This window comes from Heterodontus francisci, chromosome 30 (genome assembly GCF_036365525.1).
Source record: "Heterodontus francisci isolate sHetFra1 chromosome 30, sHetFra1.hap1, whole genome shotgun sequence".
Lineage (NCBI taxonomy): Eukaryota > Metazoa > Chordata > Chondrichthyes > Heterodontiformes > Heterodontidae > Heterodontus > Heterodontus francisci.
In genome coordinates this window covers 41,827,880-41,849,307 of record NC_090400.1, presented here as the reverse complement: position 1 = coordinate 41,849,307, position 21,428 = coordinate 41,827,880, and the positions used below count along the sequence as shown (strand labels likewise).

The following is a 21,428-nucleotide window of genomic DNA, read 5'->3' as shown; positions in this document are numbered from 1 at the left end:
TGCTCTCTCTCTCTCTGGCTCTCTCTCTCTCTGGCTCTCTCTCTCTCTGCCTCTCTCTCTCTCTGGCTCTCTCTCTCTCTGCCTCTCTCTCTCTCTGGCTCTCTCTCTCTCTCTGTCTCTCTCTGTCTCGCACTCTCTCTGATCACCACTGCATTTTGACTGTTGTACAAGTGTCCATGTGCTTCTGATTTTGATTAACAGTTGACATTTGAATTCATAATTCTTCCATTCCATTGTTTATTTCTTCGCTGCTCCTCCTGTGCACAACACGACAGAAATGTAAAGTGTGCTTTAAATTTTAGTTTTAATTTGTTTTTCACTATTTTCTTTCTTTCGTTATGTTTGTTATCTGTTTTAAAACTTTGGCAGCATCATTGCTTGTGGCCATAAAGTTTACATGCTTATAGAATTATAGAAACTTACAGTACAGAAGAAGGGCATTCAGCCCATCGTGTTTGTGCTGGCTCTTTAGCACTGTTTGGCTTGCAATGGAGAAAGTTAAGAGATAACCTAATAGAGGTTTTCAAATGATGAGTGATTTGAGAGAGAAAAGTTATTTCATCAGACGAGTGGGTCAATATTTAGAGTTCTTAGATTTAAAATCATTGGAAAAGCTGTAGAGGGATAATGAGGAGAAATGTTTGCTACTGAGTTGTTTGGATTTATGACAGATAAGCAAATTGTGGACACCTTTTTATGCCAGTACTGTAAAGATTTAATGAACAGAATAAAGTAATCAAATTGTTCATTAATATGTACAGATACGTATTCTGTCATATTCACCAAAATGAATTTCATCCCATTGTTTTTTATGATGAGAATTTGTATTTCATAAATTTCGGCATTTTTAATGTAAATAGCTATTGAAATCTTAAGATTTCCGCAAGTATAATCTACATTTTGTAAATCGCAAATTACAAACCGTACTGTTATGTCACAAATTGCAATTTAGAAAATTTCAAGTTTTTTACACTTCTTCATTTATATTTGCTTTAGTTCTGTGCTGTATGTGGAGCCTTAAAATGTAATTATACATTTGATAAGTTTGTCAAGAATTCTCTCCCAGTGGTTTCTTGGAGAGAAGCTTTTAATTGTAAAACTATCCAGCCCAGTCTTGCACATTCAGCACACCTCAGTTGCTTGAAATCTACTGCAGTGTTAATTTTTAAAAATAATTTTTAACACTGATATAGTTTAAGTAAGTGCATCATTAACACTTGATTCTTCAAAATGTAGCCACAACATCAGGGTCATGCAGATAAAACTAAGCATAGGCACCTTTCTCATCTATTTATGATAAACCTGTCGTATGCAAGATGTAGCAGCATTCATAAGGATCCTGTCTGAAATATCTTCAGTCTAAATATTAATCCTAGAGCCACAGTATTGACATTCCCTCTGGTTTTAACGAAATGTTTTTAAAAGCACGTATTTTGATTTAGCCTTCAAGATCTATGCAACTTCCTGTATGATTTTTGAGAAACCTATTTTTGTGTTTCATTGAAGTCTTTAAAATTCAGATGGTGAATGTTACAAATTACAGTGTGAACCTACAGAATATGAAGAAATGATCTCACCTGATTACAAACTGAAAGAAAATGGAAAATCAAAATTTTGTGATTTTTGGATGCTATGCTCAAACACTATAGTAGTCCCTAAGCAGCTGTGCTCTAAGTATGGTCATTAGTATATTATGTTTTTTGGCTGTATCTGTATGTGTGTAGTTATTTGCTTAATGACTTCATCTTTCTTCATTCTCATTTTTACATCTGGATCTTGTTTCTTCTACATTGCGTTGCTGTCACAGCTGGAACCTGCGGTCCCACCTACCCAGAGCCTTGTTCCCTCTCAAGATTCCTCTGCTCGCTCCAACGATATCGCACAGGCAGGTGTCTGGGCTGGTGTCTGTGCCCGTGTGTCATGCTGGACTGTAAGGCTGCCTTCATGTCTATCCTATGATGCATTATTCCCACATCTCTGCTATAGCCCTGTGTTTGCCTTGCTTGTTTTTTCCTGCTAATGTGTTTCTCCAATGGTTTACTGATAAAGTATACAAAATCTCACCTAAAATTATTCACCTACTAATGTGGTTTAAATTAGTTTAAGATTGGGGAAAAATATGATTTTCAAAAGAGAAAGGAATTATTTGAAGATAATACTTCCAATCTACATTAAATATTCTAAATTTAACAAGAAAATACAGCATGTTAATCAGTTGCTTTTTGGGATGCTAATTATTTTCACCCCTTTTGATCTTGGAAGCTTTAATATTTCTAACCTCTTAGGGGTAATATATTATGTGTACTGTAACAAGACAGTTTGAAACTACAGTTGTATCTTAACAATTTCAATTAAGCCACTGTTGAGTTTACTGAAGTGTTGGTCAGCAGGCCCAAGGACTTGAGAAGTGCCATGTGTTCGACGTTCAAAAAAACTGTTGCATTTTATGTACTAAAATCATCTGCACCAATGTTTTGAAGCTTACTTAGTTTTGAAGTGTTGTCTGAACTAAAACGTTAGCCCTTCCTTTCTTTTTCCATCCTTTCCCTTTCCTCCGAAATCCCCTCAAATTCCTGCTCCATCCAATGCCATTTCCTATTTCTTTAAATTGGGATTTAAAAACTGGAAAAAAATATAAAATTCTGCATTTGCTGTAAAAAAAAAAAGAAACATAGACACTTGGTTTCATTATTTCATAATTTCTGTTCATATTTTTGTTACCGATAAAGCTAATTAATGCAGAATGCCATTTTAATGTAAAAAGACCGTGTGTACTTTACAAACTGTAATTTATAAAAACACGAGTTTCAAAGAAAGTCATAATTCTGAATTTGCTGACTGGTGAATTTGTTGATTATATGCTGTCTGCTCGCTTAAGACTAGAACTTCACTGGCCATGGGGTTGAAAATAGTACAATTGTGGTGGACAGTAATGTAACTTCTTTGAGGAAGAGCACAATTGTTTCTCCTATCTATTCTGGACTTTTCAGGGCCACTTGTCTTTTTGTAGTTCCTGATTGCTTCCTTGTTTCTCCCACTTCATTCTCTGTGGCTCCCTATCTGTGGGCTGAGGCAGCAATGCGTAGAAAATCCAGCCAGTATTCAACCAAATTTCATATTCTGAGGAAAGGAGAGGCAGTCTTATTTGTGAGTTGCTTTGTGTGTGAGTATATGTACTGTCCATTTTTGAACATGTACCAGTCCTGTGAAATCTGGTGTGTCACTATTATTATGTTAAGCCAAGACCGAGGCTAATGATGCTGGTTGCTGACATAGGTTTGCACATTTGACTGCAACACCAAAAGTAAACTTGCCAGGACTTAGTAAGCCTGGTAGTTAGGAAGACACATGTTTAATGAATTCTGGCAAAAGTACTTCTGGATTTTAGTTGATTGCTGCAGATAAGTGTGTCAGAAACTGGTGCCACTAATAAGAGTTTTATGCAAAAGAAACTAGCTTCTAATGATTTTTAGATGTAATGGAACTGACTTTGACGTAAAAATTATAGTCATTATAGTCACCCTGCTATGCGTTATGCTCATAAAATGAACATTATGCTTAAACATCAGACTTTACGTTTTTGCTTCAATTTGTTCACTGGATCTCATATGATGATTGGGGCTGCTGCCTTCAGTTGCTGCAGGCATTGTAGCGATGACTTGTAAAACTGGCTTTGTGGGCCACTTCAGAAGGCATTAAGAGCTAGCCATGTAGAATTGACTCATGACATATAAACTATATGGAGAGGATAATAGATTCCTTTCTCTCTCTCAAGGGCATTAGTGAACCAATGTGATTTACACACATTGTAAACCTAAAATATTGAGCTACTGATATCAACAATGCAATTTCTCAACCATTAAATGGAAACCATCAGAAATATTCAACAGGGCAATCAAAACATTAAACTTGGAGAAATTGCTTAATTTTTTCTCTCCAATTGATGTTTATGATGTGGCAGGGGGGTACTGCTATATAACTGCTCAGTCCAGATTGAAATGCTATAGAATCCCCTTTTAATTTCTTAAACAGGCTGCCTTTAATCACATTTACTCGCACTTCAATTTTGAGTTTAGTTTTGAAGTAGCAGATGAAATTTATAGTGTTTGGCCATTAAAGGTTTTTTACATCTTCCCTCCCCCCCAATTTTCTCCCTTTTATTATCTGTTTTTCCATCCTCTACAAAAGATGCTGAGGTATTGTCCCACCGGCTGGTTTTCCAGTATATCACTTGGTATCCATTCTTCATGTGAGTCTGGATAGTGAGAATTCATCAATATAATTTTTTATTTAAAGAGATGAAAATAGCAAGGTACCTAAAGTGAAAAATGGAATTGTGTGTGGCTGTAAGTCAGAAACTTGAATAGAACATTATGGATCTTATAGTGAAAGATACAAAATAACATCCTTTAAATTTTGGTTTGCTTTTCTTTGCTGTGCTTGGCATATGCTACTGCTCACTAGAATCAGGTGGAAGAGGTGCCAGCTGCTGTGCTACAGTCTTCCTCAGCATCCGCTACTCAGCCCCAGGTTGGCATTTAAATTTCAACATGGCTTTTGTGAAGTTAGTGTTTGTGAAGTATTAACATGTTGTACAATATTAAACCTGTCCTCCTTTTTTTAGATTTTTATTTTAGGTATTCATGTTTGTTCAAATCATTTAGATGCAAAAATTATTTGTTGTTTTGCAATCCGTCCCATCCGGGAATATTTTGTGTGTTGCCAGTACAGAATTGATTTGGTAATCGTTTGAACTTTTGCAATAGCGTTGGCTTTTACACTTGATAATCTATTTTTATAAATTCCACCAAAATCAGTCAATCTTAGAGACCTTAGAAAAATTTAGCTTAATTAAAGATGTTACTGATTTAAAATTGGAGTGCTTTTTCATTTCAGTTTTACTTTTAGTCTATTCATTTGGCTTCTTGTTGCATTAGATACAAATGATAAGCAATAGGTAAAGAATTGTAAAATAGCACCTGGTCATGAAAGTAAAGTTTGAATAATTTAGAAATGATGCAAGTTTTTTTCAATTTTTGCATAATGTTCATTCACTGTCAATGTATTAACAGTTCAGAATTTGCTACTTTGACATGGTGGGTTTGCTAAAGATGTCAGAAAGATGTGTGTAAATGAGTAATTTTTGATCTGAAGAGCATCATGCTAAGTATTGTATGTTGACCTTTTTCAGCATATTAGCTGGCAATAAATATTCATCTAGCAGTTTATTAAATGATTATATTTCAGAAAAATCATTTATAGTAAGGTTGTGCGAAAAACAATATAATTTAATTGTTGGATGTAACATTAAATATCTTCTAATTTTCAGTTGATAAAGCCTAAGAACATTGCAGTTATATTAATTACAAGTTTCCAGATGCAGGAATGGATTACTTTAATTTAATCTTAATCTAAACTAATACAATATGTAAAAGATTGGCACTTTGGATTCTTATGTAATTTTATTGCCAACCCTATTGCTAAAGATTTCTACTGCATCTGATACTATTTCAAATTAAAGAGTAGTTTTAAATCTTTTTGCTTTAATTCTTTTTGTGAGCTGTGTGCTGTGCTGTTAAAGGCTTATTAATTCATTTAACCTCCAATGTTGAAGTTTGTCAAAAAATCATGGAGTATATTTTCATCAGTTTTCCATGCAAACCTAAATCCAGAGGCAGCTGATAGGTGTCTTTATAATGTGCATCTGAGTAACCATAATGTGGTTTACAATTAGCCCATTTCACATTCTTGAGGTTATTGCTAGACTATTCCTGGTTTTGTTCATATAAAATGGGAGTAGCGCCTAATAGAGTGATTATGTGGGTTTCCATTCTGCATGGACTAAGCTAAGTCTATTTTATAAACACTTGACAGATCATATTCTCTTATATAACGCAAATTCTTCAGGTTAGATGTTTCCAAGCAAAGACTTGGAAAAGGACAAAAAATACAAGAAAATACTCAGCAGGTCTGGCAGCATCTGTGGAGAGAGAAACCATTAACTTTTCAGGTTGATGACCATTCAGGAGAAAGTCTGACAAAGGGTCATTAACCTGAAACAGTAATGTTGTTTCTCTCTCCACAGATGCTGTCAGACCTGCTGAATATTTCCAGCATTTCTGTTTTTATTCCAGATTTCCAGCATCTGCAGTACTTTGCTATTGACTTACAAAAGGACGTCTGTACTGTTGACCACATTATAGTGCGAAACCTTTGGCTGAGGTGAATGATCAGGCCACTAGGTCTGCATCTTAGTATCGCGCTACCCTTGAGATGGTTGTTTACATAACACCTGCAAAACTGCTTGGATTGCCTTTCATTGATAAATCTAATCAATTTGGGAGACTTGTTCTGACTTGGCGTTTTCTCATGACTGAGAATCCTCTTCCTATGAACAATTCTGAGTCCGACTTCTGCAAGGTTTGGCGATGTGAATGGAGAAGATCTTCCAAACTAACTGTGTGCTCTCTTGGGGAACAATTGTGTATTATTTCGTTCCAAATTCATCTTTGCCCAAAGACTTCCCATCTGCAAGATTGATAACTAGGGTTGGCCTCTTTTATTAAGTTCAAAACCTAACAGATGAAGCTTATAAATGGATATGAAATAATGTAAAAGCTATTAGTAAAATGCTTCAGTGCATCTTTTTAACAAATATTCAGTCATTTATTCTGCAATTTCAATTGCATTATTTCTCATCTTTTCTCTATTCAACATTTAAATACCTATACTATGTGAATCATGACTACACGTTGTCCAAACACTCAGTGGATCTCTGAACTTAAGTTCTGTGGTGCTATTTGATGCACATTCCATCTGACCACGTTGAAACGTATAATTAAGCTGTGCAGGTAATCATAACACCCATGGCAGAGCAGTATTAGACATTTTATTTAAACAATTCAACTGGCTCCAGTTTCTGCATCAGATAATTGACATTTCACTTTGCTTGATGTAATACCCAAATATATTTGCGGCTCAGATATTAGTGATGTATTGCATCTTTACCTCCTGAGAGGACTCAACAAAGGAGCGTTATGGCCCAGAAATGGACAAACGCCTGGCCAAATGGAAAAAAACGATTCTGTGGCCAAAAACAAGATAGGTGATAACTCAATAGATAACTCTTTCTAAGTGGCTAATACAAAGATTTGTGTTCCATAAGGGAATATGTAACTTGATGGCAATTTTTTTTTAATTTTGTGGTTTGAAATTTTGTAATGTGTGACAAGAAGCCTATCCTTGTCTTATTCTTTTTAAAGTAATTTAACATTCCCTTTTCCGCTTTTTCAATTATAGTCGAAGACCGAGGAACAGATTGCTGCAGAGCAAGCATGGTATGAAGCAGACAAGGTGTGGCTGGTTCACAAAGATGGCTTTTCGTTAGGTAATCTTAAATAGCAATTTTTATTCATTATTGCTTCTGCAGTCAGTCTCCATTAATCATACATCAGTGCTTTATAGGAACAGGAGTAGGCCATTTAGCCCCTTAAGCCTTTTGTGCCATTCATGGTTATTCTGTGCCCCAACTCCATATACCTGCCTTTGCCCCATATTCCTGAATACCTTTGGTTAACAAAAAATCTTTCAAGCTCAGTTTTAAAATTGACAATTGATCTAGCATCAATTGGCATTTGTGGAAGAGAGTTCCAAAAATGTTACCACTCTTTGCATGAAGAAGTGTTTCCTAATTTCACTCCTGAAGGGTCTGGCTCTAACTTTTTTTTTTAAAACTATGCCCCCTAGTCCTCAACTTCCCAACTAGTGGAAATAGTTTCTCCCAATCTACCCTGTCTATTCTCCTTAATATCTTGAAAGCTCCGATTAAATCACCCCTTAATCTTCTGAATTCCAGGGAATACAACCCTAGTTTGTGTAATATCTCTTCGTAATGTAACCCTTTGAGTCCACTTATCAATTCAGTAAATCTATACTGCACGCTTTCCTGGGCTAGTATATCCTTCCTAAGGTGTGGTGCCCAGAACTGCTCACAGTACTCCAGGTCAGGTCTAACCAGGGCTTTGTATAACTGAAGCATGATTCCTACCCCTTTTGTATTCTATTCCTCTAGATATAAAGGCCAGCATTCCATTCACTTTTTTGATTATTTACTGTACCTGTCCATGACGTTTTAATCTGTGTACTTGGACCCTGAAGTCTCTTTTGGGCCTCCACTGATTCTAACTTTTCCTCATTTAGAAATTGTCCTGTTCTCTCCTTTTTAAGTCCACAGTGGATGGCCTCAAGTTTTCCTACATTGGAATCCATTTGCCACAGTTTTGCCCATTCACTTAATCTATCAGTATCTCTCTGTAATTTTATGCCTCCATCTACACTGCTTACAATGCCTCCTATCTTTGCGTCATCGGTGTGTTTGGATATGCAGCTTCCTGTGCTATCGACTAAGTCTTTAATGAATACGGTGAATAGTTGAAACCCCAACACAGATCCTTTTGGGACACTGGTAGTCACTTCCTGCCAATTAGAGTACCTGCCCGTTATCCCTACACTTTTTTTCCGCTTGGCCAGTTTCCTAACTAGGTTACTAATATACCTTTAATTTCGTGAACTTTAGTTTCAGCTAACAGTATCTTAATGCAGGACTTTATTAAATGTCCTCTGGAAACGCACATAAAGTACATCCATAGACATTCCTTTGTAAACTACTTGGTCAATCGGATTCTTCAGATATGACCTACCCTTTATAAATGCTGGCTCTTTGATCAACTGAAAGTTTTCAAGGTTTTCAAGTCACTCTATCATTAATTATAGACTCATGCAATTTCCTGACAACTGATGTTAGTCTAACTGGTCTAAAATTCCCTTGTTTCTCTGTCACCTTTCTTAAATAGCAGATTGACATGTGCAAATTTCCACTCTAAAGGAATGGTTCCCAAATTGAGAGAACATTATAGTTAGGTCATCTGCAAAGTTCTTATCTACTTCTTTTAAAACCCTGTGCTGGAAATCATCTGGTCTTGGGGATTTATCACTCTTTAATGCCATTATTTTCTCCATTACTGACTACATTAATTTTGTTGTATCCCTGTGTCAGATACAATAAGAGTTTTCTTGGGATGTCTGGCATGTCGACCTCTCTCTCTACTTTAATTACTGCGCAAAGTAATTGTGTATCTTAAAACATATTATCCTCAAAACTAAGCCTTGAATTGAGTTACTTCTGTGATAAATCAGGCTCTCGTATGTAATGTTTGAGACACCACTATACAACATTCTTAACTTTTAACAGGAAAGTGATCCTCACTCAGAAGTAGTCACTTAAGAATCTTGTAGCAGTTTGATGCAACTGAGTGACTTGCTAGGCCATTTGAGAGGGTAGTTCAGAGTCGGCCACATTGCTGTGGGTTTGCAGTCATGTCACATCTGGGGGATGTGAGAAGGAACCTTTTTACGCAGCGAGTGGTAATGACCTGGAACCTGCTGCCCACGAAAGTGGTGAAAGCGGAGACAATGAATAATTTCAAAAGGAAATTGGATAGGCTCTTGAAAGAAATAAACTTACAGGCTCATGGGGATACAGCCAGGGAATGGAACTGATTGGATAGCTCTACAGAGAACTGGTATAGACTCGATGGGTCGAATGACCTTCTGTGTTGTTATGACTCTTTGACATGTTGGCTAGACCCGGTAAAGATGATAGATTCCTCCCCTCAAGGACATTAGTAAAGCTGATGGGTTTTTTACAACTATCTGGTAGTTTCATGATCATTATTAATGAGGCTAGCATTTTATTCCAGATTTATTAATTGATTGAATTTAAATTCCCCCAGCTGCCGTGGTGGGATTTTGAACTCTTGTCGAAGAGCCCTAGGGGGATATCTCTAGTAGTTGGGGTCATACCTCGCACAAAGGGAGGTGGTTGTGGTTGTTGGAAGCTAATCATCTCTCCCCCAGGGCATGGTTGCAGGAGTTCCACAGAGTAGTGTCTTAGGCCCAACTATCTTTAGCTGCTTCATCAATGACCTTCCCTCCATCATAAAGTCAGAAGTGGGGATGTTCACTGATGATTGCACAGTGTTGAGTACCATTCCCAACTCTTCAGATACTGACGCAGCCCACATGCAGCAAGACCTGGACAACATTTAGGCTTGGGCTGTTAAATGGCAAGTAACATTTGTGCCACACAAGTGCCAGGAAATTACCACCTCCATCCAACAAGAGAGAATCTAACCATCTCCCTTAGACATTCAACAGCATTACCCACTGCTGAATCCCCCACCATTAACATCGTGGTTGTTACCATTGACCAGAAATTGAACTGGATCAGCCATGTAAATACCGTGGCTAGAAGAGGTCAGAGGCTGGGAGCTCTGAGGCAAATAACTCACCTCTTGACTCTCAAAGCCCCTCCACCGTCTACAGGGCACAAGTGTCGACTGTGATGGAGTACTCAGCACTTGTCTTGATGAGTGCAGCTACAACAACAGTCAAGAAGCTCGACACAACCCAAAACAAAGCAGCCTACTCGATTGGCACCCCATTTACCACTTTAAACATTCACTCCCTTCATCACCAGCACGGGGTGGCAGCAGTGTGTACCATCTACATGATGCACTGTAGGAACTCACTAAGGATCCTTCAGTAGCATCTTACGAACCCGCAACCTTTATCACCTAGAAGGATAAGGGCAGCAGGCAGCAGACTCATGGGAACACCACTTGCAAGTTCCCCTCCAAGCCACACACCTTCGTCGCTTAGAACTATACCACTATAGTGAACGTGCTGGGGATGTGAAAGGCCGCCCAGCGATAGCTGCTGGCCTTTCCGCACGTCGCGGGGGTGGGGGGGGGGGGGGGGAGGGCCATGGCAGTCGTGCACAGAGTGCCCGATTGAGGGCTGCCTCCGCCTCCCAACCCACCCCCGGGACCCAAGACGTGCCCCCCCCCCAAAACGACCACTCTAGCCTCACCAGGGCACGACCGATCTCACTGGTGAGGCATGCCCAACTTGCCTTCCCTCCTGGCTCCATGACGTTGGCTAGGCTGCAGTCCCAGCAGTGGCCACCGCTCCCGGTGGCGCTGCTGGGACTATGAACTGCGGGCCGCTGATTGGCTGGCAGCTCAATGAGGCGGGACCTCCTCCCTCAAGTGGGTGGAAGTCGCACCTCGGGACAATTAAAGCCGGGGGGCCTGTAACATGCAGGACGGATCCCCAGGCAAGGCGGAAGCGGGTTCGCCACCGACTTTTACGTTGGTGGCGAATTCCCATCCCGCCTAAGGTAAAAATCCAGCCCATAATCTGTGCCAAAAGAACCTAAGAACAGGAAACAATTTTTGATTTTATGGGCATTCCAAGAGCTCTTTGTGTTAACAACAAAACCATCAATTTTGAACCAGGATCAGTTTATTGCTTAATACTAAGGAATTTTTTGTCGTACAGATTTACAGTCTGTCACTCTAGAATTGGCCTTTATAGCCACTCCAGGCACTGCTCCACAAACCACTGACCACCTCTAGGCGCTTACCCATTGTCTCTCGAGACAAGGAGGCCAAAGAAGAAGACGACAGCTTGGAAATAAAAACAGAATTACTGCAAGGCACTACAAAAAAAAGTGGGTACATAATTGAAACAAGGTAGAGGAGGGAGGAGTAGATGGAATGCTAGGATGAAAAGGCGGATGGGAGAAAAGAGGAGAATGGGAGAGAGGAGGAGGGAAGAACAGGGCGTAGAATACCTGTTGCACTGTAAACTTTGCTCTGTAAGGGAAATGGTCTCTGTGTGACATTTGGGAGCGGTGCGGGTACAGTGAGAATTTAGTCACTGGTGGGAGTGGGGATTTATGCACCGGAAGGCAGCCAGCCAGAAAAGGAGGGTGTGGATGACTTGCTGAGGAAGAGGCATTCAAGTCAAAGGCAAGAGGATATCAAGGCATGGGTAAAAACAGCCAGTTAGGGCAGTGTGTATTGAGAAATGAGAATTAAGGTCAGGAAGGGAGGAAGGTATAAATCCAGTAAGCAGGGGAGGTGGGAGTGTGCAAGGAAAAGGCATGCTAGTTGCAGGGGCTGGGGAGTGCTTTGGAAGGGGCATTCAGGGGAATGGTGGGGGGTGGGGAGAGCGGTGCGGGGTTGAGGTACAGGAAGGCTGGCCAGCTGACGAAAGGGGTGCTGAGGAAGGGAGTGGAGTCAGTTCAGTAGAGATGGAGGGAAAGATATGGGAAAGGGGAGTATTGAGGAAGTAGAATTCAGGTTAGCAGGGTCAAGGCACATGAAGGCTTAGCAGTAGATTGGAGTGGCGACTGAGGAATGAGCGTTTTGGGAAGGGACTGCCAAGGAATAGGATTTCAGGTCTGTGGGAAAGGGGTGCCAAAGTGGGGAAAAGTTGCTGTAGAATGGGATTTCAGGTCACTAGGGCAAGAGGCTGATTGAAGTCCGTCTGTAGTGGGGAGGGGGTTGATGCTGTGAATTGCGAATTAAGCCAGCGGGGTGGAACAGGAAATGCATCTAATAGGAATTGTTGCCAGTTGCTCTGTTGTTATTGTACTTGTGCAGTGTGAGAACAGGTTAGATTGCATGGTTCTCCTGAGTCGACTACAAGCAAAAGTCTTTGTGTTACTCTCTATGACTTTGAACATTTAACAATGGGCCTATCCTAGGACATGTGAAAGATACATTAGTTTAAAAAAAAATACATCACATACTACATATCTGAACCTTGCCATTCATTTAAAAAAAAACTCGAACAATAGTTTTTGTTCCCCCTCTCTTTCTCTTAATCTTTCTCTTTTTATACTCCTCTTCCTTCCCAATTTTTTATTTTGCCATGCACAATTCCTGGGCCAATTGAGTAATCAAAGGGTGCACTGTATTTGCCTGCCTTCTGGTAAAATGCCAAATGGTACAAAAAGATGTGGAAAATGAGACTGGAAACTTGTGGCCAACCACTACAAGTTAATTCATCACCGTTTTAACTGATTTCTTCAATTGCTACTTCATTCCACAAACATCTGATTTGCACAATGGTAACTCTAATGGAGTAGATGAGCCGAAGTTGCTGTTTCTTGTTTAATATCTTCAGCTGTTTTCAATGTTTTCAATTCATAGAATTCCTGGATTTAGTGACTTACACTCATTTCTGCTTTATATATTTCTAAATCAATATAAACTTCAGTTTGCTCAACCTTCTTCTACAACGCTAATCTCAAACTGGTTTAGCAAACTGAAATTTGTTATTTCTCAAAGAACTTAGAATTTTAGATCATATATCAATGTGTGCCAGTGGAATGGCAGAAATTACAACTATTCAGTTGAAATAGTAGATATTAATAATATGTAGAACTCTGCTTTTATACATGACATACAGTGTACTTAATTCTGAACTAATTTATTGTTGCTGAAGCTGCTTATTTAAAGACTGATGCTGGAGCCTGCAATCTCCCAGAAGGTAAAGTGAAAATTATGCTGGATCATGATAGAACAATACTTGATGCAGATGAAGATGATGTGGAGAAGGCAAGTACAGTATATTTTACAGAGTATAATTAGAAATTTTGATTTTCAATTATTGATCTGAAATAAACCAACACCCTTCAATATATTGGTGTAGGGTTATTTGAAATTCTTTTGCTTCCCTTTGTGGTTAAATTGTTAAATATACTGAAAATACAGTAATCCTCAATCTATATAATCTGTAAACTGCAATTAAGACTGAAATAAAACAATGATTTTCAATCGGAGGTCTTCAAGTTCACATTGTTTAGAATCACAGAATTGTTTGAGTGCAGAAGGAAGCCATTCGGCCCATTGTGTCCACACTGGCTCTCTGAAAGAGCAATTCACTTAGTGCCATTCTCGCACCTTCTGCCCATAACACTGCACATTCTTCCTTTTCATATAATAGTCTAATTCCCTTTTGAATGCTTCAGTTGACAATGTGAATAACTTCACATTTCTCTGCATTGAATTTCATCTGCTACCAATCCACCCATTCCACCAACTTGTCTATGTCCTTTTGCAGTTCTATACTATCCTACTCACAGTTCACAATGCTTCCAAATTTCGTATCATCCACAAACTTTGAAATTGTGCCCAGTACACCAAGGTCTAGGTAATTAATACGTATCAGGAAAAGCAAGGGTCCCAACATTAACCCCTGGGGACCTCCACTACAAACCTTCCTCCAGCCCGAAAAACATTCATTAACCACTGCTCTTTGTTTCTGTCACTTAGCCAATTCCATGTTGCTACCGTCCTTTTTATTCCATGAGCTATAACTTTGTTCACAAGTCTGTTGTGTGGCACTGTATCAAATGCCTTTTGAATCTGAGTTTCTATGAGTGTACCTGTAAATCAGTGTTTTTAAGTAAAATGATTCTGATGACAATACTAATGAGACTTTTTTCTGCAGTAATAGCATTGCCGGTCTACAGGGACCTTATCAATTCACTGAATAGTTGTAAGTTGGGTTAAGGTCCAGCAGTACTCCTGTGCACAGTTGGGGGATCCCCAACCTTTGGCTTCACCAACCTGCACCTAAGCTCTTTGGTTTTATTTAAGTGGGGTTTGTCTCAGCTGGCAAATAGAAATGCAGGATTTTGTCTTGCCCTTGGAGATGGGAACGGAGGCGGGGACCAACATAATGGCAAGGGGTGCTGTTCCAGACATTGGCTGGGTCTCCTGCCATTTTGTTTGGGGCAGGTAAGGCCAAGGACAGCCTTCCTGTCATAGGCCAATTGAAATCCTTAAAAGGGCCTCTCCCTGCCTCCACCAATATTGTGGAGGACGGAGGCGCCCGCTGCTGCCCGGAGACACTGTAAAGCCTGGCGGCCTGCTAGCAGGGTCGGGATGGGGGGAGGGGGGCCCTTACTTTGGGATTAATCCATGATCCCTGGATGGCCACCGGCAGCAATGGCTGTCCCCCCCCGGGAAGGACCCCCATACCTGCCCCCCATCCTGTCGCTGGGCCCCAGCGATCCCAACCCCATTTGCCTGTCCCAGGGTCCCCAATGTCCTTGGTACAGTCCTGGCATTGGCCACTACTCCCAGTGTCACTGTTGGTACTACAGAGCTGCTGGCCTTCCGATTGCCCAGCCACTCTGGAGGCGGGAGCTCGCCCCTTAAAGGGACGACATTCCCAACGGCAGGCAATTAATTGGCTGCCCATCATGAGATAACAAGGGGGGGTCCGACGGAGGGCCAAGGTGGGGTCCCCCCATCACTGGAATAAAATCTGACCCTATGTGTAGATTTCTTCAGCTTAGTTGGAGACCTTTAAGTATAGCAATGAGCCTCTGTGCATGAGGTGCTCGCTTTCCTTTTAACTTTCTCCCTATGAGGAAGGGGACCATGCCAAGCTTCATTCTGTACTTCCCTAAGGACATAGTTAAGATGGAAGCAGGGTATGTGGCTAATTTGCCACTGAACATCCTCTCTAAGCACATCTCTGTTGCCATGCTTTTGTTTTTTTAAGAACTAAATAAAGGCATGTTTTCTTTTCCCACATACTATCATTGCATTTAACAGGCAAATCCACCAACCTATGACCGAGTGGAAGATCTTGCGTCCTTATTATATCTTAATGAATCCAGTGTTCTGCACACATTACGTCAACGATATGGAGGTAACCTAATCCACACATATGCAGGATCAAATATGATGGTGGTGAATCCCCTCAGCTCTCCTTCAATGTACTCTGAGAAGGTATGTTTTAAGAACACCACATAGGAAAATTCTGTATTTTATTGTGGACTATTGAATTACAGTATGAACAAGATTGCAGAGGCCCCTTCAATTAATTTCAATGATTCTAGGTCAAGTACAAAATAATATTCATACTTAATATGGGGAACATATTGTCCAAACACTATACAAAAGTCATACAATATACTGTTAATTCATTAAGTTGTGTTTTGTTTTCAAAAATTTCAACTTACCGAAGTAAACAATTTAAATAAAATGACAGAGGTAACTTCTGCTGGAAAAAATGTAATCAATTAAGCAACTTTGAATTAAGAGTACTGTACTATAGTTGCATAAAGGTACAGATGACTCTTGAATATTAGATAGGCCATCTAATTGTTCATTGGGTCAAAATTCTGGAACTCCCTCCTTAACAGCACTCTGGGTATACGTACACCTAAGGACTGCAACAGTTCAAGAAGGCAGCTCACCACCAACTTCTCTAGGGCAATTAAGGATGGACAATAAATGCTGGCCTTGCCAGCGATGTGCGCATCTCATAAATGAACAAAAATATTCGTTCATGTTTAAAACCCTTTTATGTGAAAATATACTTACGTTGTTAGTGTTTCAAAAACCTAAACAATCTGAGTATTTATACAAATTGTTTTTAATCTCTCAGCCTTTAGGAAATTCAGTACTTCAAGTACTTAGTACTGTGGATATCACTTCATCAGCTCTGTGTGTAAATGAAGTGCACATATCACAAAAACTCCATTAACTTATAAAGTGATTAAAAATAGCTTGGATGTATGAATGTGACATTCTCTACAAACAATAGATTACCAGCGGAGAAGCTATTTTTATGTCATGTAAATAAATAATAAAATTACTCAAACAATAATCCCAATTTTTTATCTTTTCTAACTGTATTCAACCTTTTTATGCTGATTCCCTATTGCCAGTTTAAAATTTTAAGTCTGCCTTTGTTCTGCCTATTTCTGTGCAATGCTCTCATTGGAGGTGGATTTTTAAAAAATCATCTATATTGGTTTTACACAAATTTAAAAGCTGAGTCATTTGCCAGTGCAGCTAAACAACAACTTTCCAGTGATGCCTACTGCTGTTTGAAACTATATTCATCTTGTGTGTCTATATATTTTGAAGTATAAATGTTGTCAGCATTTAATTGTGTTAACAAGTTACTTAACAGTTGGTGATTTGATTGTTTTAGCTATCCTATAGTAACTGGTGTTGAAATGGAGCAGCTCAGATCCTTGCTTTGGTAGTAAACTATCTTGTGTTTCTCTCGTTACCAATACAAATGAGTTTACAAATATTGTTAGATTAATTTTATCGAGAGAAAGCCAAGAAAACACTTGTAAGCTTTTCTATAGTATAATTTCAGTTTCTCACTTAAAAAAATATAAACTTAGATGTGTACACTATTTGTGAATCCCCAAATGTCGCATACGTGTTGGCTTGTAACCATGGAATCCTTCCATACCTATTTTGAGAATATTCTAGCCTCTGAAACTGACAAGAATGTTGGGCACTGAATTGAACACAATAATAAGAAGATTGACTCAGAAAGAGGGAGGAAAAAGTTTTCAAAATTATCTAAAGTTGTTGGCACTGTAAAAGTTGGATGCCACAGTTCATTGCATGTTACTTTAGAACTCATCCAATGGCAACACACAAGCTTGATTTAAGATAGTAAATTGTCCAGAGATGTCTGTAAATTTTATTTAAAGGAGAATGAAAGACAAATACTAAGCATTTCTCTCTCCATCCTCACCCTAAGATCTGATGGAGGACGAATAAGTAATGGTGTTATATGCCAGAAAGTCTGATGAGTAGAACTGAAGCCAAAATCTTTACACACTTTATAGGTTTTACAAACATATACTTCCTAACCAAACTACTACAGTTTCAGTATGTTCCTATTTATAGGAGCACAAATGAATCCCCAGTTAATGCTCACTGCCTGCATACAATTAATCACAATTAATATGCAATTAACATATAGGACTAATGTTTATGGTGCTTAATGGAAGGTATTGTTGAATTTATTGCTTAGTTGAGACCAATAGACCTCTCATTTTGGGTTTCTGTTACTCATTTACTCCGAGATATGTGTTATCAGGAGAGCACATGTTCTGTATTGTATTTATTAACTTTAATGGAGGCCAGGACTTCAGACTGGCTTGTGAGTTGACTGATCTTCACCTGGGCTGTGTGGCTTAAGCTGAAGCCACTACGATTAAGATATTTTCCTTTTTAACAAACTGAACATGGTCACAAATAGATTTGTGTCATTATCCCTTTAAAATTACTTTCATATTTAATTTTATTTCATTTTAAATAGCTGTATGTGAAATTCTGCCCATGTAATTGCTGCCAATACATTCATGTTTCTCTTGTTCTAAACATTTTTGCTTTTATTTAATAACTTGTACAAATCTCATTGTGTATTCATTTCAGGTTATGCACATGTTTAAAGGGTGTCGCAGGGAAGATACTTCTCCACACGTGTATGCTATTGCGCAAGCTGCCTACCGAAATTTGCTGACTACCAGGCAGGACCAATCCATTGTTCTTTTGGGCAGAAGTGGCAGTGGGAAAACTACAAACAGTCAACACCTTGTTCAATATCTGGTCACAATTGCTGGGAGCACAGGAAAAATCGTGACTGGTAGGGGAAAAACTAATCTGCAAATGTTTGATCTTTATTATGTATAAAACTTGGTATTGCTTTAATATTATAACACTTGGAATGTAAATCCTCCAGAATCTTATACCTGGTTATATTCAGTCCAATGTAACCAAAATTAGATGTTTTACTTATCCTTTTTAGTATGTTCAAAAAGGAACAAAACAAGTCCATGTGCTACAAATGTTTGTGTTGCACCAATACCATGTAAAATAGGAGTAAAAATCGCAATTACCTGTATGATGACCTCTAAGCAGCCAATAAGAATGTAGAAGGAGGATCATGCTATCTGATCAACCTCCTTGACGACTTCTTCCCAGAGGAAGTGACACCTCTCATGCACTGTGGAAAGCCCTTTAGGATGATGTACTTTGAATTCCAAAAAGAATGTGACAGAGTTCCTTGTGAAAGAATACTAGTTGGTCTTAAAATGTGGAAGTTCAGGGTAAAAACTTGAGAATTAATAAAATTGACTGAAGGGTAGGAAGCAGCAGATACTTGTTTGGTGCAGTGACTGGGTGGAGGCCAGTTCTGAGTGGGGTACCCTAGGGATTCATGTTCGAACCCCTATGTTTCTATTTGGGATTAATAAATTGGGTTCAGAAACTGAATGCATATTAGGCAAACTTACAGCTGATGCCAAACCAGGAAGGGCACATGAATTTAAGGAGTATACTCATTGCTCAGCATGTTTAATCACTGTGCAGCTGTAGTTAACAAAGCATAATCGAGTGCTGGTCTATACAGCCGAATCAACGGTGTACAAGTCAGAGGAAGTTATGTTCAAACAGTGCAGTCTGATCACACAACATCTTAAACATTTTATGCAGTTGTAATCATTAAAACAAAAGGGAGACATTTAGGCTCTGAGAAGAGTGGGTAGACTGATTGCCAATAATAAAGTACTTGTACTACTCTTGCCTTTGAGTCAGAAGATCATGAACTTAAGTCCAACTGCAGATATTCAAGCATATAATCTAGGCTGAAACTTCAATGCAGTCAGAGGTTCTGTCTTTTAGATCAGACCTTGAACCAATTTTCATCTACCCTTTTGGGTGGACAAAAGATCTCTTGGAGGTATTCAAAAGAAAAGTAGGGCGGCATAGTGGCGCAGTGGTTAGCACCGCAGCCTCACAGCTCCAGGGACCCGGGTTCAATTCCGGGTACTGCCTGTGTGGAGTTTGCAAGTTCTCCGTGTCTGCGTGGGTTTCCTCCGGGTGCTCCGGTTTCCTCCCACAAGCCAAAAGACTTGCAGGTTGATAGGTAAATTGACCATTATAAATTGTCACTAGTATAGGTAGGTGGTAGGGAAATATAGGAACAGGTGGGGATGTTTGGTAGGAATATGGGATTAGTATAAATGGGTGGTTAATGGTCGGCACAGACTCGGTGGGCCGAAGGGCCTGTTTCAGTGCTGTATCTCTAATCTAATCTATAAAATCTAATCTTGTCATAGAGCTAACATTTACTACTCAGTCACTATCACTTAAAAATAGATTGCTTTTGTGGACATTAGTATCTGCATGTTGGCTTCAGTGTTTGCCTACATTACAGTGAATTTCTTTGGAATGTCTTGAAGCCACGAAAAATCCCATAAAATGGGATTCTCTAACATACTCAATAATATAGAAAGGGTACATTCTGAACTCTACTACAAAGTGAACAGAGTGTAAGTGCAAAAGGATGCAGGTTAGCATTAATAAAAATCAAAATTAGGGCTGATGTCAAGAAGTTTTCCACACAAAAAGTGGTCAATGTGTGCAGTGGACTTCCAGGTAGTGCAGAGGATGGAGAAAGTGTAGAATTATTTAAGAAACAATTCGGTGCCATAATGCAGGAAGTATAGGGTCTTTGTGCATGTATCAGTTAAACTAAGACAAATCACTTTCCTTACTTGTGTATCTAACAAATTTTGTGAATTATTTACCTTTCCAAGGAAACTTGCATTTTAGACCATTAATTAGACTTTTCACTATTTTGGTGGCACAAAGGCAGCCTGCTTCGGTAGAATTTTATTCAGGTGTTGTGCTCCGTGGCGGTGCCCTTTGAACTCGGCTGTGTGCCCGCATTCAGTGGCTGCGAGGAGCTCCCGCGATATTTCACACGGGGGCTCATTTAACTAGTGGGGGCGGAGCAGCCGCCCCCTATGACGTGTAGGGCTGCCCTCTGTGTCCCCAGCAATGGCGTGCAGGCGCCAGGGCCATTTGTAAAGGGTTTTAAGCCCTTACTTTAAATTCTTAAACAGGCAGCAGCATTAAAATTTTATTAAATGCTAAAAAATATGTGGATGGCCCTGCCCCAACCCCCCAATGGTCATTTCAATGCCTGAAATGACCAACACATTCCTATTTTCCTACCCGAACTTTACCCCCTAAACTTATAACATTTGGCCTATAACCCCTTCCCACCATCCCCACATCCAATAAAAATTGATTTCCCCGCTCCTCCATCACCCCCGCCCAGAAAGTTTTAGTACTCCCCCTCTCCAGCAGGTTCTCGCCTTGGAACTCCATGTGGTGTTCCGAAGGCACGCAAAGGCCGAACAGAGGCTATAAAATCCGCGTGGGACGCCAAGTAAGTTAATTTGAATGTAATTGATGTCAATTTAACTATGCAGATAAAGGGCCTGCTGCCAGGCGGTGTGGGGGATGCACTGACGTCCCCTCGCTGCTGGTAATATGCAGCAGGCCCTTTTTGACATCGCAGATCGAGGCGGGCCTTTCCCCACAACACTTTACCCGCCCCTGCGCCGTGACCAGTGGCGTCAAGGGGCCGGTAAAATTCAGCCCCTTGTATCCTTTATCAGCTTCATACACTCAAGTGAACTTAGTACTTGATAGTGGCCAGCAGGCTGATGCCAGCTAGCTAATGCTATGTACTTAATCAGCACTATTTATTTCCTGTGTTGGATGACTCTGGGTTGTTATGCAAACTTTTCAAATTATTCTGTTTTATGTTAATGCATCAAGCTATTTTAGCATGCCTGCAAGCCTTGTTTATAAATTGCATAATAGCAGCAGTGCTAGGTGAGGAAGGAGACCAAAAATACTGAATTTCTTTGGGACAGGAGATATTCACTG

At 39.6% G+C, this 21,428-nt stretch overlaps 1 protein-coding gene across 16 annotated transcripts in view; it reads left to right on the top strand.

Annotated features, from left to right (window-relative positions):
- The window catches only part of myo18ab (myosin XVIIIA b), a 346,088-nt gene that overhangs the window by 161,653 nt on the left and 163,007 nt on the right, over positions 1-21,428 (top strand). For 7 of the 16 annotated variants that reach the window (XM_068010417.1, XM_068010416.1, XM_068010415.1 and 4 more), the window contains 6 exons: positions 1,808-1,930; positions 4,465-4,530; positions 7,300-7,387; positions 13,357-13,469; positions 15,480-15,656; positions 18,120-18,330. In XM_068010417.1, the coding sequence (XP_067866518.1) occupies positions 1,808-1,930; positions 4,465-4,530; positions 7,300-7,387; positions 13,357-13,469; positions 15,480-15,656; positions 18,120-18,330 (778 nt within the window). The remainder of the gene's footprint in view (positions 1-1,807; positions 1,931-4,464; positions 4,531-7,299; positions 7,388-13,356; positions 13,470-15,479; positions 15,657-18,119; positions 18,331-21,428) is intronic. The other 9 variants (XM_068010423.1, XM_068010420.1, XM_068010414.1 and 6 more) reach the window with 3 other exon arrangements.